The 16214-nt window shown below is 38.5% G+C and overlaps 1 protein-coding gene across 4 annotated transcripts in view; it reads right to left on the bottom strand.

Annotated features, from left to right (window-relative positions):
* The window catches only part of LOC127375926 (coiled-coil domain-containing protein 183-like), a 74457-nt gene extending 58975 nt beyond the window's left edge, over positions 1 to 15482 (bottom strand). For all 4 annotated transcript variants that reach the window (XR_007887462.1, XM_051422352.1, XM_051422354.1 and 1 more), the window contains exons 1-9: positions 15260 to 15482; positions 14185 to 14230; positions 13666 to 13763; positions 13358 to 13525; positions 10385 to 10489; positions 8496 to 8618; positions 5712 to 5867; positions 5589 to 5622; positions 3937 to 4037 (exon numbers count right to left, since the gene is read on the bottom strand). Coding sequence is in view for 3 of the 4 variants with exons in the window: in XM_051422352.1 (XP_051278312.1) it covers positions 3937 to 4037; positions 5589 to 5622; positions 5712 to 5867; positions 8496 to 8618; positions 10385 to 10456 (486 nt within the window). In the remaining variant the exon portion in view is untranslated. The remainder of the gene's footprint in view (positions 1 to 3936; positions 4038 to 5588; positions 5623 to 5711; positions 5868 to 8495; positions 8619 to 10384; positions 10490 to 13357; positions 13526 to 13665; positions 13764 to 14184; positions 14231 to 15259) is intronic.
* Between the last annotated feature and the right edge of the window lie 732 nt (positions 15483 to 16214).

Consider the following 16214-nt stretch of genomic DNA (forward strand, 5'->3'; position numbering starts at 1 on the left):
TTTGCGTTAACGCCGCTATTAACGCGTTTAACTGACAGCACTAGTTTTTTTGGATACAAGGCATTGCATCACTTCCTGGCATTGGACACTTGGAGTCATACTGATCAACAACACAAGACTTTCATGTGACATGCCTCACATGACTTATTTTCCAGTAATTATGTTTTTTTCCTAAACCTAACCAAGTAGTTTTGTTGCCCAAATCTAACAAAACTGCAACCGTTTCCCAACGTTAACCACGTGTTAAAAGGGCGTCTCATACAGACACCAAAGGTCACCTTGTGCTTTTGTATGAGACGACGATGAGTGTGACAAAACAGCATCGGTATTTGGTGACCTAGGATGAGAAGGTGTTGACACAATATAATAATAATGAGCTTGGCTTGCTGTGAAGAATTTTACAGAAATCTACCTAAAGATACTTGTTTCAACAGCCAATCGGCTCATTGAAAGTCAGCTGCTCGAAATGGCAGTTTTGGACAAACAAAAGGATCACATCAATTTGTTACACACAAGCATTAAAATGTATCCATGTAGCCATGCATGGCTCTGTAGGACCTTGTCCTCGTCTTTTTCTACGAGAGACGCTTTATCTGTCTCTTAATTCAACAATCATCATATTATTTTGATTATGTTCCACCAGGAGAGTTTTCAAGGCTTTTTTCCCTTTGACCTTTTTGACCCAGGAGGGGAGGTGAGACTGTGGTGCCGACAGTCTCCTGCACCGAGAGCCTGGTTCTTTTCAGATTCACAGATGGTATCTCTAGGTGTCAATTTGTTTTATCCTCTTCAACAGAACACTGACTCCTCCATAGATCAGAACGACACTTCACACTTAGGTTCTGGAAACCGTTGTTTTCTTACAAGAGATGTGTGATGATTTAAATGCCTTTTTAGTTATAAATCCCTATGGAATGGACATGGAATGTGTTTGCATCTCCTTTGATCTAAATTGCATCACCTCCAGAGAGAAACTCCTCTGGAATCCACATCTGGCATTCTGACACCCCTTCCTCTACAGTGTGAATTACGATGTTTTCTTTTGATAGTGGCCATTCCAATCTAGGAAGCAGTAACAACAGTTGCACGGATATAGATTTAGTTCTGTTGGAGTATTATGGTAAAATTTCATCTTCTCAAAATTAACAGATTGCCATCCAGCATGAGAAGGTCGCAAATGTAATGTTTGTCTGATGTTTCTGTCTTCAGATTGGACTAAGTTACAAAATCATGTGTAAAATGTCTGAATGTTTGATGGAGCCACAGTGCCACCTTTTGGTAAGATTCTGGTATAGCGTAAGGTATCTTCAAAACTGATTTTGTTTTATAATTGTGTATTATTCCAAATGGTAAATGCCTGACACATAATTTTATAACAAGAATTAAGCTAACACTATATGAAATATGTACAATCCATTAGTGTTGCTTCATATGCATGTTTGTGACATTTTAACTGGTTCTGCTTTTATTTTTACATCAAGTAATTTCGGTTATGTTATGTTAAAACATGTAAACTATGTATTAAGTCATGGTGGGTTCTGTGAATGGTGAATTATGATTTCGAAACTTTAAAACACGATAGAAGTAAGTTACGAATATCGGAATATCGCTAAAGGAAGTGACGCGATTAGCCTTTCCGGATACGCCTCCAGACTAAAATATATATAATATAGACTCCGGTCACTCCCACTCACTTCTTACGTTACACTTCCAAAACTCTCTTCTTAAATCTATTTTGGATCCATTCGTTATTTACTCTCGTTCTACTTTCAATTTCCGTACTTTATTTTACTTCGTTTGAGACACGTGTTGAGTTTTTCCTCACGTAATAGTTTGTGGTGCTGAAGTACTTTTAGTACTTTTATTTTGAAGGCTCAAGACACAAACAAAGTTAATTCTTTTATACGATTTTTTTAGTTTATATATCTTTTCAAGTATTGTCGCCTGATTCACAGAAAGTGAATTTATTTTAATTTTTGGACTTAGTGACTACAGAGGATTCGCAAGGCCAGCGTTTCGTCCTACAGTTATTTTAGACAAGAAGTTGGATTAGTTCATAATCAAAGCCGAAGACCAACCACTCTGAGGAACTTTTCTTAAGACATTTATCACAAGCCAGGAGGACATCACAGTGGTTGACCGCTCAAGGAGACGTATAAACGTTTCAGCCGGACAAAGACATTATCCTCCAGACTATCTGCCTCCAACGCACTCAAAGCGCCAAGCCGCGCTGGGCCTTAGACTGGAGCGCTAATTGGTATCGGTGACGACACGTTCTTGGACCTGTGATTCTGAACAGCAGCCGAGCAGTACCAGCCGGAGGAGAAAGATTCTGAAGTCCCTCCATCTCTACAACAAAGTAGGCTGAAACCCACATACACTGCCGGGGTCCCACACACTTCCCAAGAGTTGGTGTCTGTCTGTGAGCTTTGATTCCCATAGTTTAAGCTTAGAAGAATTTTCGATTAGGGCCTCGTAGTTTTAAAAGTTACTCCCGTAATATTTTAAATTTACTGCCGTATCGCAAAATCCACCATCGCTCCTGAATCACCCAATGTTAATAATTCTGTTATTTGTTGTTATTTGTTTACATTATCATTTCATGCTATTTACTCTTCATTAATTTAGTTAATAAACATATATAACCGTATGTCCTTGTCGGTGCAGGTTTGATTTGATGCGGAGAAATCGATGAATCGTGTAAAAGAAATCACTACTTCAGAAATATGAGATTAAATATAGATTTTGAAATTTAATAAATTGATTTGAAATTGATTTGATTAGATCTGTGGAATAATTTCCTCCGGATTACTCCAGTAGCTAAACAACGGAGGTGGTGCCCCATTTACGAGTGTATTATTAATCACTGATTAATTGATCTGATTAATTACCTTTCTAATTAAATAGTAGTGTAACCCCTACAGCTCCAAATTCTTAACCCCCTCGTTTCATTGAGAGTTTTCATAATTTCATCAGTACAGTGCAACTGTAGCGAGTGACTCGCTATCACTATCCTAAATTTTATATTTTAGGACACTACTAATTATATCCAGCTACAAAAAAACCTGAAAATCTGGCAGTTAGAACAAAAGTACAGGGAACGATTGTTATGGAGATGACAATGTAGTCTAGCTCTTATGGGATTTGCAAGAATCCACCAGGCCTGAATTAAAACAACCAATCAGATCTGAGGAAACAAAAATACCATTAGGAGCACTATGTGGAGCCAGAGGAACCTGATTTTTTCACCGATTTTTTGTCTCATGTTCTTCTGTCAGGATACAGTGACATTTTCAGCAAATATAATAAAGAAATATTTGTCTAAAAATAACCTACTGTACCTCAAAGGAAACTTATAAAAGAGATGAATCATATCATTTGTTATGAAGAATTTAATTAAGTGCAAGTGAGCAAATATTAAATAAAAAACATTCTGTGCCAAATATATACAAATTTATAAAAACATAATTTTAGCTGTGAAAAGACAAAAATCTCCTCAAGTAATACTTGATCACAGCGCTGTGTAATGGACACAATTGTACAAATGTATAAGACGGTTGGACATAGAAATCTTAGCTGTCTACAGCCACTGAGGTTGAGGTATAACTTGTTACCACAATGAAACACAGTGGCACTGATCAGACAAATGAGTCATATAACTCCGGGGAAATAACCCAATGCATTTCCCACAGTGGCTTATTATATAAAGATGGAGTTCAGTTGGAAGCCACAGAGGGTTCTGGAGTTACTTTAGCTTTGTTCAACACTAAACTGGAATATAGCATTAGTTCATAGTTTTACCTCTTTTCTATTTGTTTCTATTTATGACCTTGCTGTTCTATTTGTGTATTTGAAGCATGTACAGCATTTCAGGGGAACTTGTGCGCTAAAACTGCTTCATTAATAATGCATCTAAATATGAGCTATACTGAGTACCTGCACGTCAGCGCAGCCTAGAGCCTCTATCAGAGCCTCCATATCTTCTACCAGCTTCATGTCCGACTGGGAAGCACCACAGATGTCATGATGCTGATAATCTGCGGAGGCACACAGAGCACATAAACACTTTAACCACTTGATTACATAACTTATATCGCTTACAGTATTGTAGTTTATTATAGCATTAAACAGAGCTGAGTGCAGAGCTGATATTGCTCTGTTACACTGATGGAAGGATACTACTATTGTACTGATTTTTATTTAATTACTTATTTACTTATTTATTTATTGACACAAAAATTATAAAGTTCTTAATTTTGCAAACTTTTAGTCAACAAAAACAATTTGGTGAACTGGGATGTCTGTATGACATCTTCTCTGAATTTAATGGCAAATTGCATACAACGTTAAGGAGAATACCGCCAACTACTGTACAAGATGGCGTGTACCATCATGTCATTTATTTAGCTCATTTACCTACTATCCCTGTATTATTTTCATTTTCCATTATTTTTCTCTGTTGTGTTTAAAAAAACAAAAATTACAAATTAAATTAAAGCTGCCTGCTGCGATGTAAGCCCCACCACCACCCCAGCATCCACCAGTAGGCTCCAGCTAGGGGTTAAGGTATTTGCGCATCACTCCCCAATATCTCTATGTAAACATATCTGCGGGGTCGGAACCTAGACGCCATATCTAAATATGCTATACTGCTGTAATAAACATTTCAAACGTGAGTTGTTTGACTGAACTGACGTTATGATAACTTCCTTTTTCATGGTGAATCGTCGAAATTGGACGCCACACCACGGGCACTCCATTCAACGGAATGTCATAAAGTTAACAACTTTTAATCATAAATGTCTTTAGATTGCACTGATTAAATTTAAAGTTGATCCAATAAATTCCCTAGGAGGAGTGCAAATCGCCGAAAATGACCACGAAATTCAAAATGGCCGACTTCCTGTTGTTTGGGTTATGGGTCCAAGAGGCTTTTTTACTTGTCCAACCATGATACACATGCGTGCCAATTTTCGTACATGTCGGTCTTAAGTGTTTTGGGGGCTAAGCTATTTTGCGACTCTCATGTACAGGACCAAGACAATAGGTTAGCCTTCGCCACGACTGAATTTTGAAACACAAAGGCTGATTTTCAATTCAATTCAATTCAATTCAATTTTATTTGGATAGCGCCAATTCATAACAGAAGTTATCTCAGGACACTTTTCAAATAGATCAGGTTCAGACCGAACTCCTTATAACATTTACAGAGACCCAACAGTACCACCATGAGCAAGCACTTGGCGACAAGGGCAAGGAAAACTCCCTGTTAAGAGGCAGAAACCTAGGACAGATCCTTCGGCTCTAGGTGGGTGGTCGTCTGCCTCGACCAGTTGGGATGAGAGAGAGAGAGACAGAGAGAGAGACAGAGAGAGAGACAGACAGAATACAATACAATAGGGCTTTTGCACTGGTCAGTGCTCGAGCCCTAATAAAACTAAACTATTAATAAATACAAAACTATATTAACACAGGACTATGGCAGGTTGATAGTAATAAGACCAGTGGTGTTTAGGGATTGCATCTACACACAGCACAGCATGACTACAGTGAGGCAGCTGAATGAAACAAGCTCTTTCTTGCAATACCTTTGACAAAAGTTGACTGTGCTTCTTCAATGTCCTGCATGTGAAAAAAGACAACCACAAACTTTTATCAATCACTTATTTACAAATTGACTCAGATTATTCTTAGATTAGCTCCTTTTTTACCCGCTCTTTCTGCTGGCTCTGTACTGATAGGCTACGACGCCAGAGTGTTTCCATCTTCCTTTTTAGCTCCTTTTCCTCTGCACTCAGCTCCCACAGCTCACTGTCCATTTCTCTTTTCCTTCCCATTGTCTCACATTCTGTCTGGACCATCGTGCCCTGAAAACAAAGACAATGCCATTTTAATCTTTGAAAGACTTGAAGCAGAGAACTGGTTTTATTTGAGCCATTTAGAGCATCGAAAACATCACTGCTTGTTGACAGCTTGACAGAACACAAACAGTTAACAGGGGTCATAGGTTGTTTTTCCAAAACATGTACATGTCAATGCCACACTCACACACTGGTACAGCAATGGGAGCAGTTTGGGGTTCAGTATCTTGCTCAAGGACACTTCGACATGCAGCAGGAGGAGCCGGTGATTGAACCACCAACCTTCTATTGGTGGACGACCTACTCTACCCTCTTAGCCACAACCGCCCAATGACTTTTTCACTTTAGACTTGTTTACACTACTTCTATTTAATTATGTTAATATATGTTAATATGTATTTTTATATGAAATTGTGCAGTTGTCCTGCGTATTACATTACATGTCTGTACCTTGTTTTGTTTGTTGTTGTTTTCTACTCATGTGTAGTCTGAATGTTTGCTTCTCTCCCTTTGAATGTTGCATCATTAATTCTTTTTGTTTTCCACCCGGGACCAGGGGCTGTTTCACAAAACCTAGATAGCAGATTAAGCCAGGATTTTGGCTTAGTTTAGCCTCAACTCGAGGCAGACGACCACCCACCTAGAGCCGAAGGATCTGTCCTAGGTTTCTGCCTTTTAACAGGCAGTTTTTCCTTGCCCCCATCGCCAAGTGCTTGCTCATGGTGGTACTGTTGGGTCTCTGTAAATGTTCTAAGGAGTTCGGTCTAGACCTGCTCTATTTGAAAAGTGTCCTGAGATAACTTCTGTTATGAATTGGCGCTATACAGATAAAATTGAATTGAATTGAACTCGGTTTCATGAAAGCAGTGCCGCATACTTTACCCATGGAGATTTATTCTGTGCACGTAGCCTAGTCTGACAGCAGCCAGGTCTGATTAATCCTGGTGCTTTATCTGTTCTTTCAGCAGTCACTCCAATCAGAAACCAACGTGTGTTTTATGGTTATTTCATGTTCTTACGTATGCATTTGCATTATTTTTATTACTGTATTAAAAGTCTAAAAAGAAGCTACATATTACAGTTATTATTTTAACATTGGGTAAGACTACTGCCAGGTAGGACTACTGCCAGTTAAGTAGTGTTATTATTTTAACATTGTGACCATTATTTTTTTATAAATATTCATGTGATATTGTAACTGTTATCTTACTGTTATATTGTGTTTATATAGAGGTCTATGATATTAAAAGCTGCAGGTAATGAATAATTAGTCGGTTCCCACTCACGTCAAAAACTTTTTGTCTTTAAAAGAAACAAGAAGAAACTTAATTAAGCAATTAACCATATTTCCAAATTCCACTTTTATGGTAAATGTACAACTGTTTATTTGTGCAAAGGACTAGTAACTCCTCATGTGGTATAATTATGACAGTTTCAATTTCGCTTTCTATTGCTGTTTTTCCTTATTTATATAACATGCTTTACATTAGCTTCTATTAGTATGTATATTAAGTATGTTTAATGCATCTTCATCTGGCTTCTCCTAGTGCCACTTATTTGCAAGAATTCACTGGGCCTGGATGAAAACAACCAATCAGAGTCAAGAAAGGTAGAAGAACACTTCAGGTTGGTGACATGAAGACAGGTGATTGTTGAATCTCATTCCCAGCGTTGGCATTTGTCGAATGGGAATAAGACTCAACAATCAACTAGCTTTCCTCGCTCTGATTGCAAAAATTCACTGGGCCTGAACAAAAACAACCAAATGACATTAAGAGCACTAGGAGTAGCCAGAGGAATCAATTCACAGATTATCTGTATCATGTACTACTTCCAGGATATAGTCAAAGTTGCAGCAAATATGACAAAAATTTATTTTTCACAAAAGTTACCTACTGCAGCTTTATTGTGTAAAATACAATTAACAGTGTTTTTTTCTACATTAACACACTCCATGTTGTTGGAATACTTTTTATAATGATAGTTTACTGGTAATATTCTGTTGGCTAATTTATGATATAAGATTCTTTTTTGGGCTTTTATTGCCTTTAGATACTACTGTGGCAGCTGTCAGGAAAAAGGGGGAGAGAGAGAGAGATAGAGAGAGGGGATGACATGCAGTTAAAGGGCTGCAGGTTGGAATCAAACCCGGGGTGCTGCAGTAAGGACTTTGTACATTATTCTCAAATTCTTCTTTGTAATTGGCCAGAGGTTTTCCTACATAAGCTTTGGGACATGGGCACAAATAATTACTTGATATGTTTTGGGGGAGTTTTAATCTAAAATTTGATGTGTTAAACAGCAAATGTGTCTTTTCTTTTAACATCAGTCGTAAGAAGCATGTTAGCTGGATTATGGGATTAAAGGTAAATAATGGTGAAAACTTGATTCAAAGAGGCATCAGACTGTTGGGTCTCTACTGCAATGTGGTATTCCTGACAACAGGTGTCAGCAAGAGGCTATTCATTGCAATACACAGCCACACACATCCAAAAAAACAAACTTTGTGATGATACTGAAAAGGAAATCTATGATTTATGAAAGCCTCCTCTAAGCCTCCATACACCAGTCTGAAACCCACATCAGACCTTCCTGCTGTAGTCATGCTAAACTAGGTCTGTGGTGAAGTCTTACCATTATGCTGTGTGCAGCAGCAGCTGCTGACTCAACCTGCTTGCTTGCTTGGTCCACCTCTGCCTCTCCAAGGGCAACTGCAAGCTCCGTCTGGTCTAGGTCCTTGGACATACGACAGACCTCCTGACAACATTAAATACAAAACATACACTGAATGAGAAAGTGGTTCTGTATAGGTTGCATTGCTGCTTGTTTTCATGGGCTACTGCTTTTCATGTGGCTAGAAGGGCTAGCATCTCATGTGATGTGTTTATGGGGGTGGAGACTACTGATGGCTGTACAATACATTACAGCTTTATGGAAAAACTACTTTTTTCCGCAAATTCATGTCATACATTTAGCTAACTTTCCTTTCAGTCTCTCTGGTTTCCTAATGAAGGGGAATTGTTTCATTTTACAACACTAGATTATTTGAGTTTGGTTTTCTGGAACCCCAAAGTGTCGAATATTAAAGCAGCAGTAGGTAATTTCCTTTCACTATATCCTGACAGTAGTACATGAGACAGATAAGCTGTGATCGTAAGGCTTCTAATTGGATCTGCAAGAATCCACCAGGCCTGGAATGGAAAGAAAGCTTTGGGCTTGAAGATAGATGATTGCAGAGTCTCATTCCCAGGTCGTCAATGCTGGCTTTGTTTTTGTTTGGGCTCTCTGATTCTTGTAAACTACAAGAACAACAGATCTGCAGCTTTAAATAAATAGACATTATGAAATAATTCTGTGAGTAAATTGAAAAAAATATATCATTATTTGAAATAATTAAAGACATGATTCCAATTCAATCCATTATTATGAAAAGTTATTTTATATTATATCATCAGTAGTTTTCATGATAATATATTGGACATAATTGTTTTCATTCTCAGCTTCCAGCTAATCATGCAGACGTAGCCCCTGCATGTCTTAAGATAGCAAGCCCCACAGCCAAGCCCTCGGGAAGAGCACCAAGCTTTAAAGTTAATTTGACAAAGTGGCCAAATAGTGTAATTACAGCAATAGCGTCTGTCACATGACACTCACTGGCACAAAGTGGCTGTAAAACTGTGAATAAGTGTGATTGAACATCAACACCCTGGCAAAATCCCTCATTTTACTATGAGAATTTGATGGTAAATGGTAAATGGACCTGTACTTGTATAGACTAGTCTTCCAACCACTCAAAGCTCTTTTACACTACGTGCCACATTCACCCTTTCACACACATTCACCCAGTGATGGCAAAGTCCACCAACAGAAACTAACGCATTCATACACATTCACGCACCGATGCACAACATTAGTACTAGGGGACGACCCACTCTGCGTCTGCACCACAGCCGTCCCCGACTGATCAATTCAGTCTGATAACATCTGGAAAGTCTAGAAGAGAGTATGATTAAATCATTTTATTCTCATTCAAGTTTTCGGAGGGCTAAACTGAAAGTTAGCAGCTTGTTAACAGCCCCTAGTGTATTGACAGGTTTAAACACTTTGGTGTGTTGGTTCATTTCTGCAAATGATTAAAAATACAGCAAAAATACAATTAACATGCATAAATGTTAACTGTAACAGGTGTGACACTGCAGCAGCTGCAAAAAATGCATTGTACTGCAACCAAGCTCATTTGTTTCTTGTATTTTCCATGAATGACGGGGTGAAACATTTTTCCTTCAGTCATGTAAAATTTTTTTACTCTGAATTCTGAATGATAGTTGAGATAATTTACATGTATTTTTTATTCCTGTTAACTCTAATGCAATCTTATTTCAGTTTAGTGTACTTGAGCAACAATAGAATTTTGAGACATCTGCCAAAAGTAAAAAATAATGGTCAATCAGTATGTATTGATAAAGCATCAGTATTAATAAAGTCATATAGTGGTTGAGTGTATGTAAAACAGCACAGCTCACCTCCTGCAGGTGCTCACGAATGTGCTGATAGACAGTCTGGATTTTCCTCGCCTCTATGATCTTTATCTTCATCTTGTCAAGGTTGTTCTCCAGTTGTCTTATACGCTAACATCAGAAAATAAAGAAAAAGGTTATGGCCTGTGATTAATGATGCCATAGTAGGATAATATATGCTTAAACTTGAAATGTGAATGAACGCATTCAGCATTAGCTGTCCTTGTCCATGAAGTAAGAATTGACACTAGAGCTGATGTTCCCAGAGATATGAGTAGCTGGCCCATTTTTTTTTTCAGACAAACTAGGAGGTCAACAGTTCAAGGGGTTCCACAGTGGGCAGAATTTATTTTACTGCATAATATGCCCCATCTTTTTCCAAATGTCCTTTAACTGGCATCTAGTGTGTCAGAAAGGAATACCACTGTGAAGAACTAAGGGTACTTTGGCACTTTAACTGAAGAAATTGCACTTTGAAAGGTCAACAAAAAGTATTGTTAATGCTGGCAGAAAGCTGATTCTGGTGCTATTTTACAGATCCATTGACAAATCAGTCCTGACCTCAGTGATTTGTTGGTATGGGAACATAAATGTGTGAGTGTGGGCCTGGACAGGTGCCCGCGCAGGTATGTCAAAAAATGCATTTGACACTTGACAGGTGAGATTAGTTAATTACATGAGTAACCTCTTCATATTGTGTACATTATAGTTGATGCAAACCCTGAAAACACCCTTTTTCTGCTGATTCTGCATTTATTAGTGTGTTGATTGATTCAGGTCCAAATGTTGACATTTTAGTGCAAAGTATTTGAATTCTACATATTGTGCTATAAATATGCAGTGACCTCCCTCTACTGGTTGAAACCCAGCTATTGTGATAGAATTTCTCTATTGGCTGATCTGGAAGCAGGTGATGTATGTGGTGGCAGCTTCATCACAAACGTAGCCATAGCCTTACACTTCTCTGAGCCGCTAGTTTCCAATCCAATCCAACTTTATTTGTTAAGCACTTTAAAACAACCAAAGTTGACCAAAGTGCTGTACAGGAGAATAAATAAGACATCATAAATAAAAGACATAACAGCTCACATGAGGCGCAAAATAACATATAATACAACAATAAAATGAAAAGACATAAATAAAAATAATAACCATGCAATAACAAGCAATCAAAAAATACAAAAAAAAAATACAAAAAAATAAATAAATCAAGTAAATAAAGTCGACATCTTACTAGGTGTCAAAGGCCACAGAGAATAGATGGGTTTTAAGACTGGTTTTAAAAACAGACAGAGAAGAGGCCTGTTTAATGTGCAGAGGCAGATCATTCCATAATTTAGGAGCAGACACAGCAAAGGCACGGTCCCCTCTGAGCTTCCGCTTAGTTTTAGGCACACTCAGGAGCAGCTAATCATCTGACCTGAGGGGGTGGACGGGTATATAGGGGTGTAGAAGCTCAGAGAGGTAGGGCGGGGCAAGACCATTTAGGGATTTAAAAGCAAATAAAAGAATTTTAAAATGGATCCTAAATTGAATAGGCAGCCAGTGGAGTGAGGCTAAAATGGGGGAAATGTGCTCATGTTTACATGTGCCAGTTAAAAGACGTGCAGCAGCATTCTGTACCATCTGAAGACGGGCGATGGAGGACCCACTAACCCCCACATATAGTGCATTACAGTAATCCAGCCGAGTGGTAACAAAGGCGTGGATTACCGTCTCAAAGTGCTGCCTTGATAGAATTGGCTTTATTTTGGCCAGCTGCCTCAAATGGAAAAAGCTTGATTTGACAACAGCCTTGATCTGACTGTCAAACTTAAGCTCAGGGTCCACCTTAACCCCTAGGTTTGTGATGCTAGGTTTAATATACTGGGCCAAGGAACCCAGATCTACAGGGGGGATCCCTGTGGTGCCACCAAAAACCATCACTTCTGTCTTTTTATCATTGAAATTTAAGAAGTTATCCAGGCCTTTATGTCGTCAAGGCACTTAAGTAGCAGTCTGACAGAGTATTCATTTTTCTTTTTAAGAGGCACATAAATCTGACTGTCGTCTGCATAACAGTGGAATGAAAAGCCGTGCTTCCTAAGTATGGAACCAAGTGGGAGCAAATAGAGAGAGAAAAGGAGAGGGCCAAGAACTGAGCCCTGTGGGACCCCGCACGAGAGAAGAGCAGAGGAGGATACAGAGTCACCTAGGCTGACACAGAAAGTTCGATCAGCCAAGTACGACCTGAACCACTCCAGTGCTATGCCCCTGATGCCCACCCACTGCTTCAAACGTGAGATCAGTATTTCATGATCCACTGTGTCAAATGCAGCAGTTAAATCTAAAAGCACAAGGATAACACAGTCACCAGAGTCAGTAGCTAAAAAGATATCATTAAAAACTCTTAAGAGAGCTGATTCTGTGCTGTGCACGGTTTTAAAACCGGATTGGAAAACCTCTAGAATATTTTAGCTAATGTTACAACACAGGTACCACACAGAAACATTTACAAATGACCTCTGGTGACTGACAAAGCTCCAGCAGACTCTCTGTGTTTCCAGCACAGACATAGAGAGTCTGATAGCAGCTGCTCATGGCTGGTTAGATCTGGTAACTCTGACTACTGGCAGCTGTACTCTTGCTTCACTGAGCAGTAGTCAGACAGGTTGGCATTACCTCCTGCATCACACACTCCATAGCCACAAAGACACCCCCTCTATTTGATTTTCTCTGCTGGATTTAAAAAAAAAAAATGTGGGGAAGGAGGGAGGGAACTAGCTCAATTTAGGAGTCTAGTTAAACTTTAATGATGGATCAAATGGTTATGTGTAGAGTGAAAGGTGTCATGATATTTCATATGTCAAATGCTGCCCCACAAGTGGGAAAAAGACAATGAATGCAGATTTAAGTATTTTATACTGGAGTTAATGTTACTGTTGTTTTGGGAGGTGGTGACTTTGGATGCATCCTAAATGTCCCTGGGTGGACCCTTACCTGCTTTAATGTGTCTTCGCTATTGTAAGTTGTAGGTGCAAGGTTCTTTGCTTCCAAAAACTCCTGCAGTTCTTTCAGCTTAGCTTCTTTTTCCTTCACAGCAAACGTTAGTCTGTTGTGTTCATTGATCAGGACATGCCTTCTCTGTTTCTCAAGTTCATTTTTTTTCTGAAAATAAAAGCAGAATAAATGTATCATCCTCATTTAGAAATGACAAATGCCAATAAAAAAAATTAAAAAACAACCATCAACATGTATAACATGGTGCTAGTGTGGATGAATGTCTTGCTAAAGACAGCAAACTATACCTCCAGAGATAGTCCAGGCTTGGACAGTGGCTTTTGTCGTTCATCATGGCTGTCCAAGACCTGTTTTGCTGCACTGTCCTGTGCTTCAGTCTGTGTCTCTGGAAGTGAAAAGGGAGCTCTACTGAGACTTTTAGAGATGTATTTAGCAGTGTATTCATAAAGCTTATCCCTTGATCCCCCAATAAACCTCCCAACCAGGCAGACTGTGTGACTGTATGGTGGACATTATTTATGGCAGTTTTATACTTAAACACTAGTGCCATATATTTTCTGCAATGACTGTAAGATTATTAACATTTAACATATACAGTATATGCTCGTAGCTAAAGCATTGCCCACCAACCCGGTGTGCCCACCCACACAAGGTTAGACACAGTGGTGGATTGTAACTCACATATAAGGTTACAGTACATGTACATACATACATCTGGGTAATTTTTTTGCAGCAGGGAGTGACTTTTTTGGCTTTATGCAACAATGAGCAGCTTTCAAAGAAAGAACAAATTGAAGCAGACTTACAATGTGTTGGAAGTATGGCCGGTTTCAAGTTTGGGCACGAGCTGAACTATAATTCAAAACATTTTTACCAAAACATTAAACATATTTGAACAAAAGTAGCATTGCCAAAACTGTAACCAGTTCTCTTTATACATCCATGATAAAAACAGCTCATTCTAAAGTAACAAAAAGACAATAATTCTAATATTATACACTAATGAAAACATACCTATGAATAGCCAGTAGAAGTTATTCCTGTGCCGCTTCTGCGGAGCAGCACAAGGTTAAAGGTGATTTCTATATTTATTTTGTCTTGTATTGATGCAGGCTTTAAGTGTTTTCTTAATTTACTGTAATAATGAGAGAGGAAGCTTTCAGTCATTTTGGACGTTTCCACGGGCGCAGTAATGTCACTGCAGCAAATATCATTAAACACCAAAATGTAAAAACTGTTGACAGAGAAACTCTCCAGAGGAAACAGAGGATTTATCAGGAGGAGGGCTGTTTTACTCTGAACAATTTCCCTGCATGAACCTGAACTGTGTGTGGGAACTTCTGGAGGTGTAAAAAACCACAATAAATAACATTTATTAACATTAGATCGCGTCAACGATTTAAATAATCAATGAAGCTGCTGTGCCTTGTACGTAAATGCGCACACCGTCTCGCTTAATGAGGAGAAACCTCACACTAATTCAGCCACCCTCAATCCATCCATTATCAATCACAATGTTATCATCAATTTAATAACCCGGCTGTCAGATCGATCTCAGTGCTGCAGATTAACTGCGATCTGCACATCTCTATAATGCAGGCTGTTATTCATGTGCAGGTGTCTGTTAAACAGGTTACATATATATATATATATTTAATATATGAATAATATATGTAATATTCATAATTATGTTTTCATTAGTGTATAATCATCTGAATATGTTTTTGTTTTTGTTAGAATGAGACGTTTTTATCTAACGTTACTGGTGCAGCGGGTTGCCTTCCATGGAGTCTGCCATGTTGAACCACCATGTTTCTACAGTAGCCCAGAAGAAGTATTGGGCAGTACCTCATTAATAGTAATAATATCTATATAACGTACCGGAACCCAGACCCGAACGCTGATTTTGCCGGCGTCGTGACCCGAACGACTTCCGGCTTGATGCAGTTTCCGGTCTTTTCGCGGTACTTCCAGGCACACGATCGCCATCTAACGTAAGTCCAAGGAATTTCTACATTTTACAGAGTCTATATGTGGTTTTTCATAAATATACATCAACATTTACATGTATAATTATTATATGAAAGTTACTTTAATGAGGGGAAGCCGCCGGAACACGCTTGGGCGACAATCTTTAAAAGTCTGTTTCTATTTTCACTTAACAGCTTAAATAAGCTCTCATATGGGTACATATCGTAGCTAGGTTTACACTGATTAGTCTAGCTAATGAAAATGTCGGATATTGTGTTTATACAATCTGTGGTCGAGGTGGGCGGAGGCCAAGTTTTTTTTATTGAAATTGAAAAAGTTACAGACGCGGGAAAGAAGAACAAAGGAACAGAGCAAGCGCAGCATTGTTTTTTTAAACTGTGAAGTATCACAGTACACATGAAGATTTAATGCAAAAATAAGGTTCAAATTAGCTATTCAGATGTATTTTCTTGTTTATAAGCTAAAATAAATAAAGTATATTTTTTATCATGGTGTCATCTTGTAATAATTTATATATTATTGGTGTGTGCGTGTGAGTAAGAGAGAGGGAGGGGTGTGAGAGATGTGTTGAAAGCCAGTAGAGGCTTTTATGATAGAAAATATTGGTTATATAGATACACCTCCTTATGTATAAAAACAGGATTGTTGAAACTCAATTTTGCTCTTGTGTTTCTGTCTGAGAACAGAGACAACAGAGAGAGAGAAAGAGAGAGAAGAAGAGAGAGAGAGAAAGAGAAGACGAGTGAGTGAGAGAGAGAGAAGAGACGAGAGAGAAGAAGTGAGAGAAGAGAAGATGAGTGAGAGAAAGAGAGAGAAGACAAGAGAGAGAGAGAAGAGACAAGAG

Source organism: Dicentrarchus labrax, unplaced genomic scaffold (genome assembly GCF_905237075.1).
Source record: "Dicentrarchus labrax unplaced genomic scaffold, dlabrax2021, whole genome shotgun sequence".
Taxonomy (NCBI): domain Eukaryota; kingdom Metazoa; phylum Chordata; class Actinopteri; family Moronidae; genus Dicentrarchus; species Dicentrarchus labrax.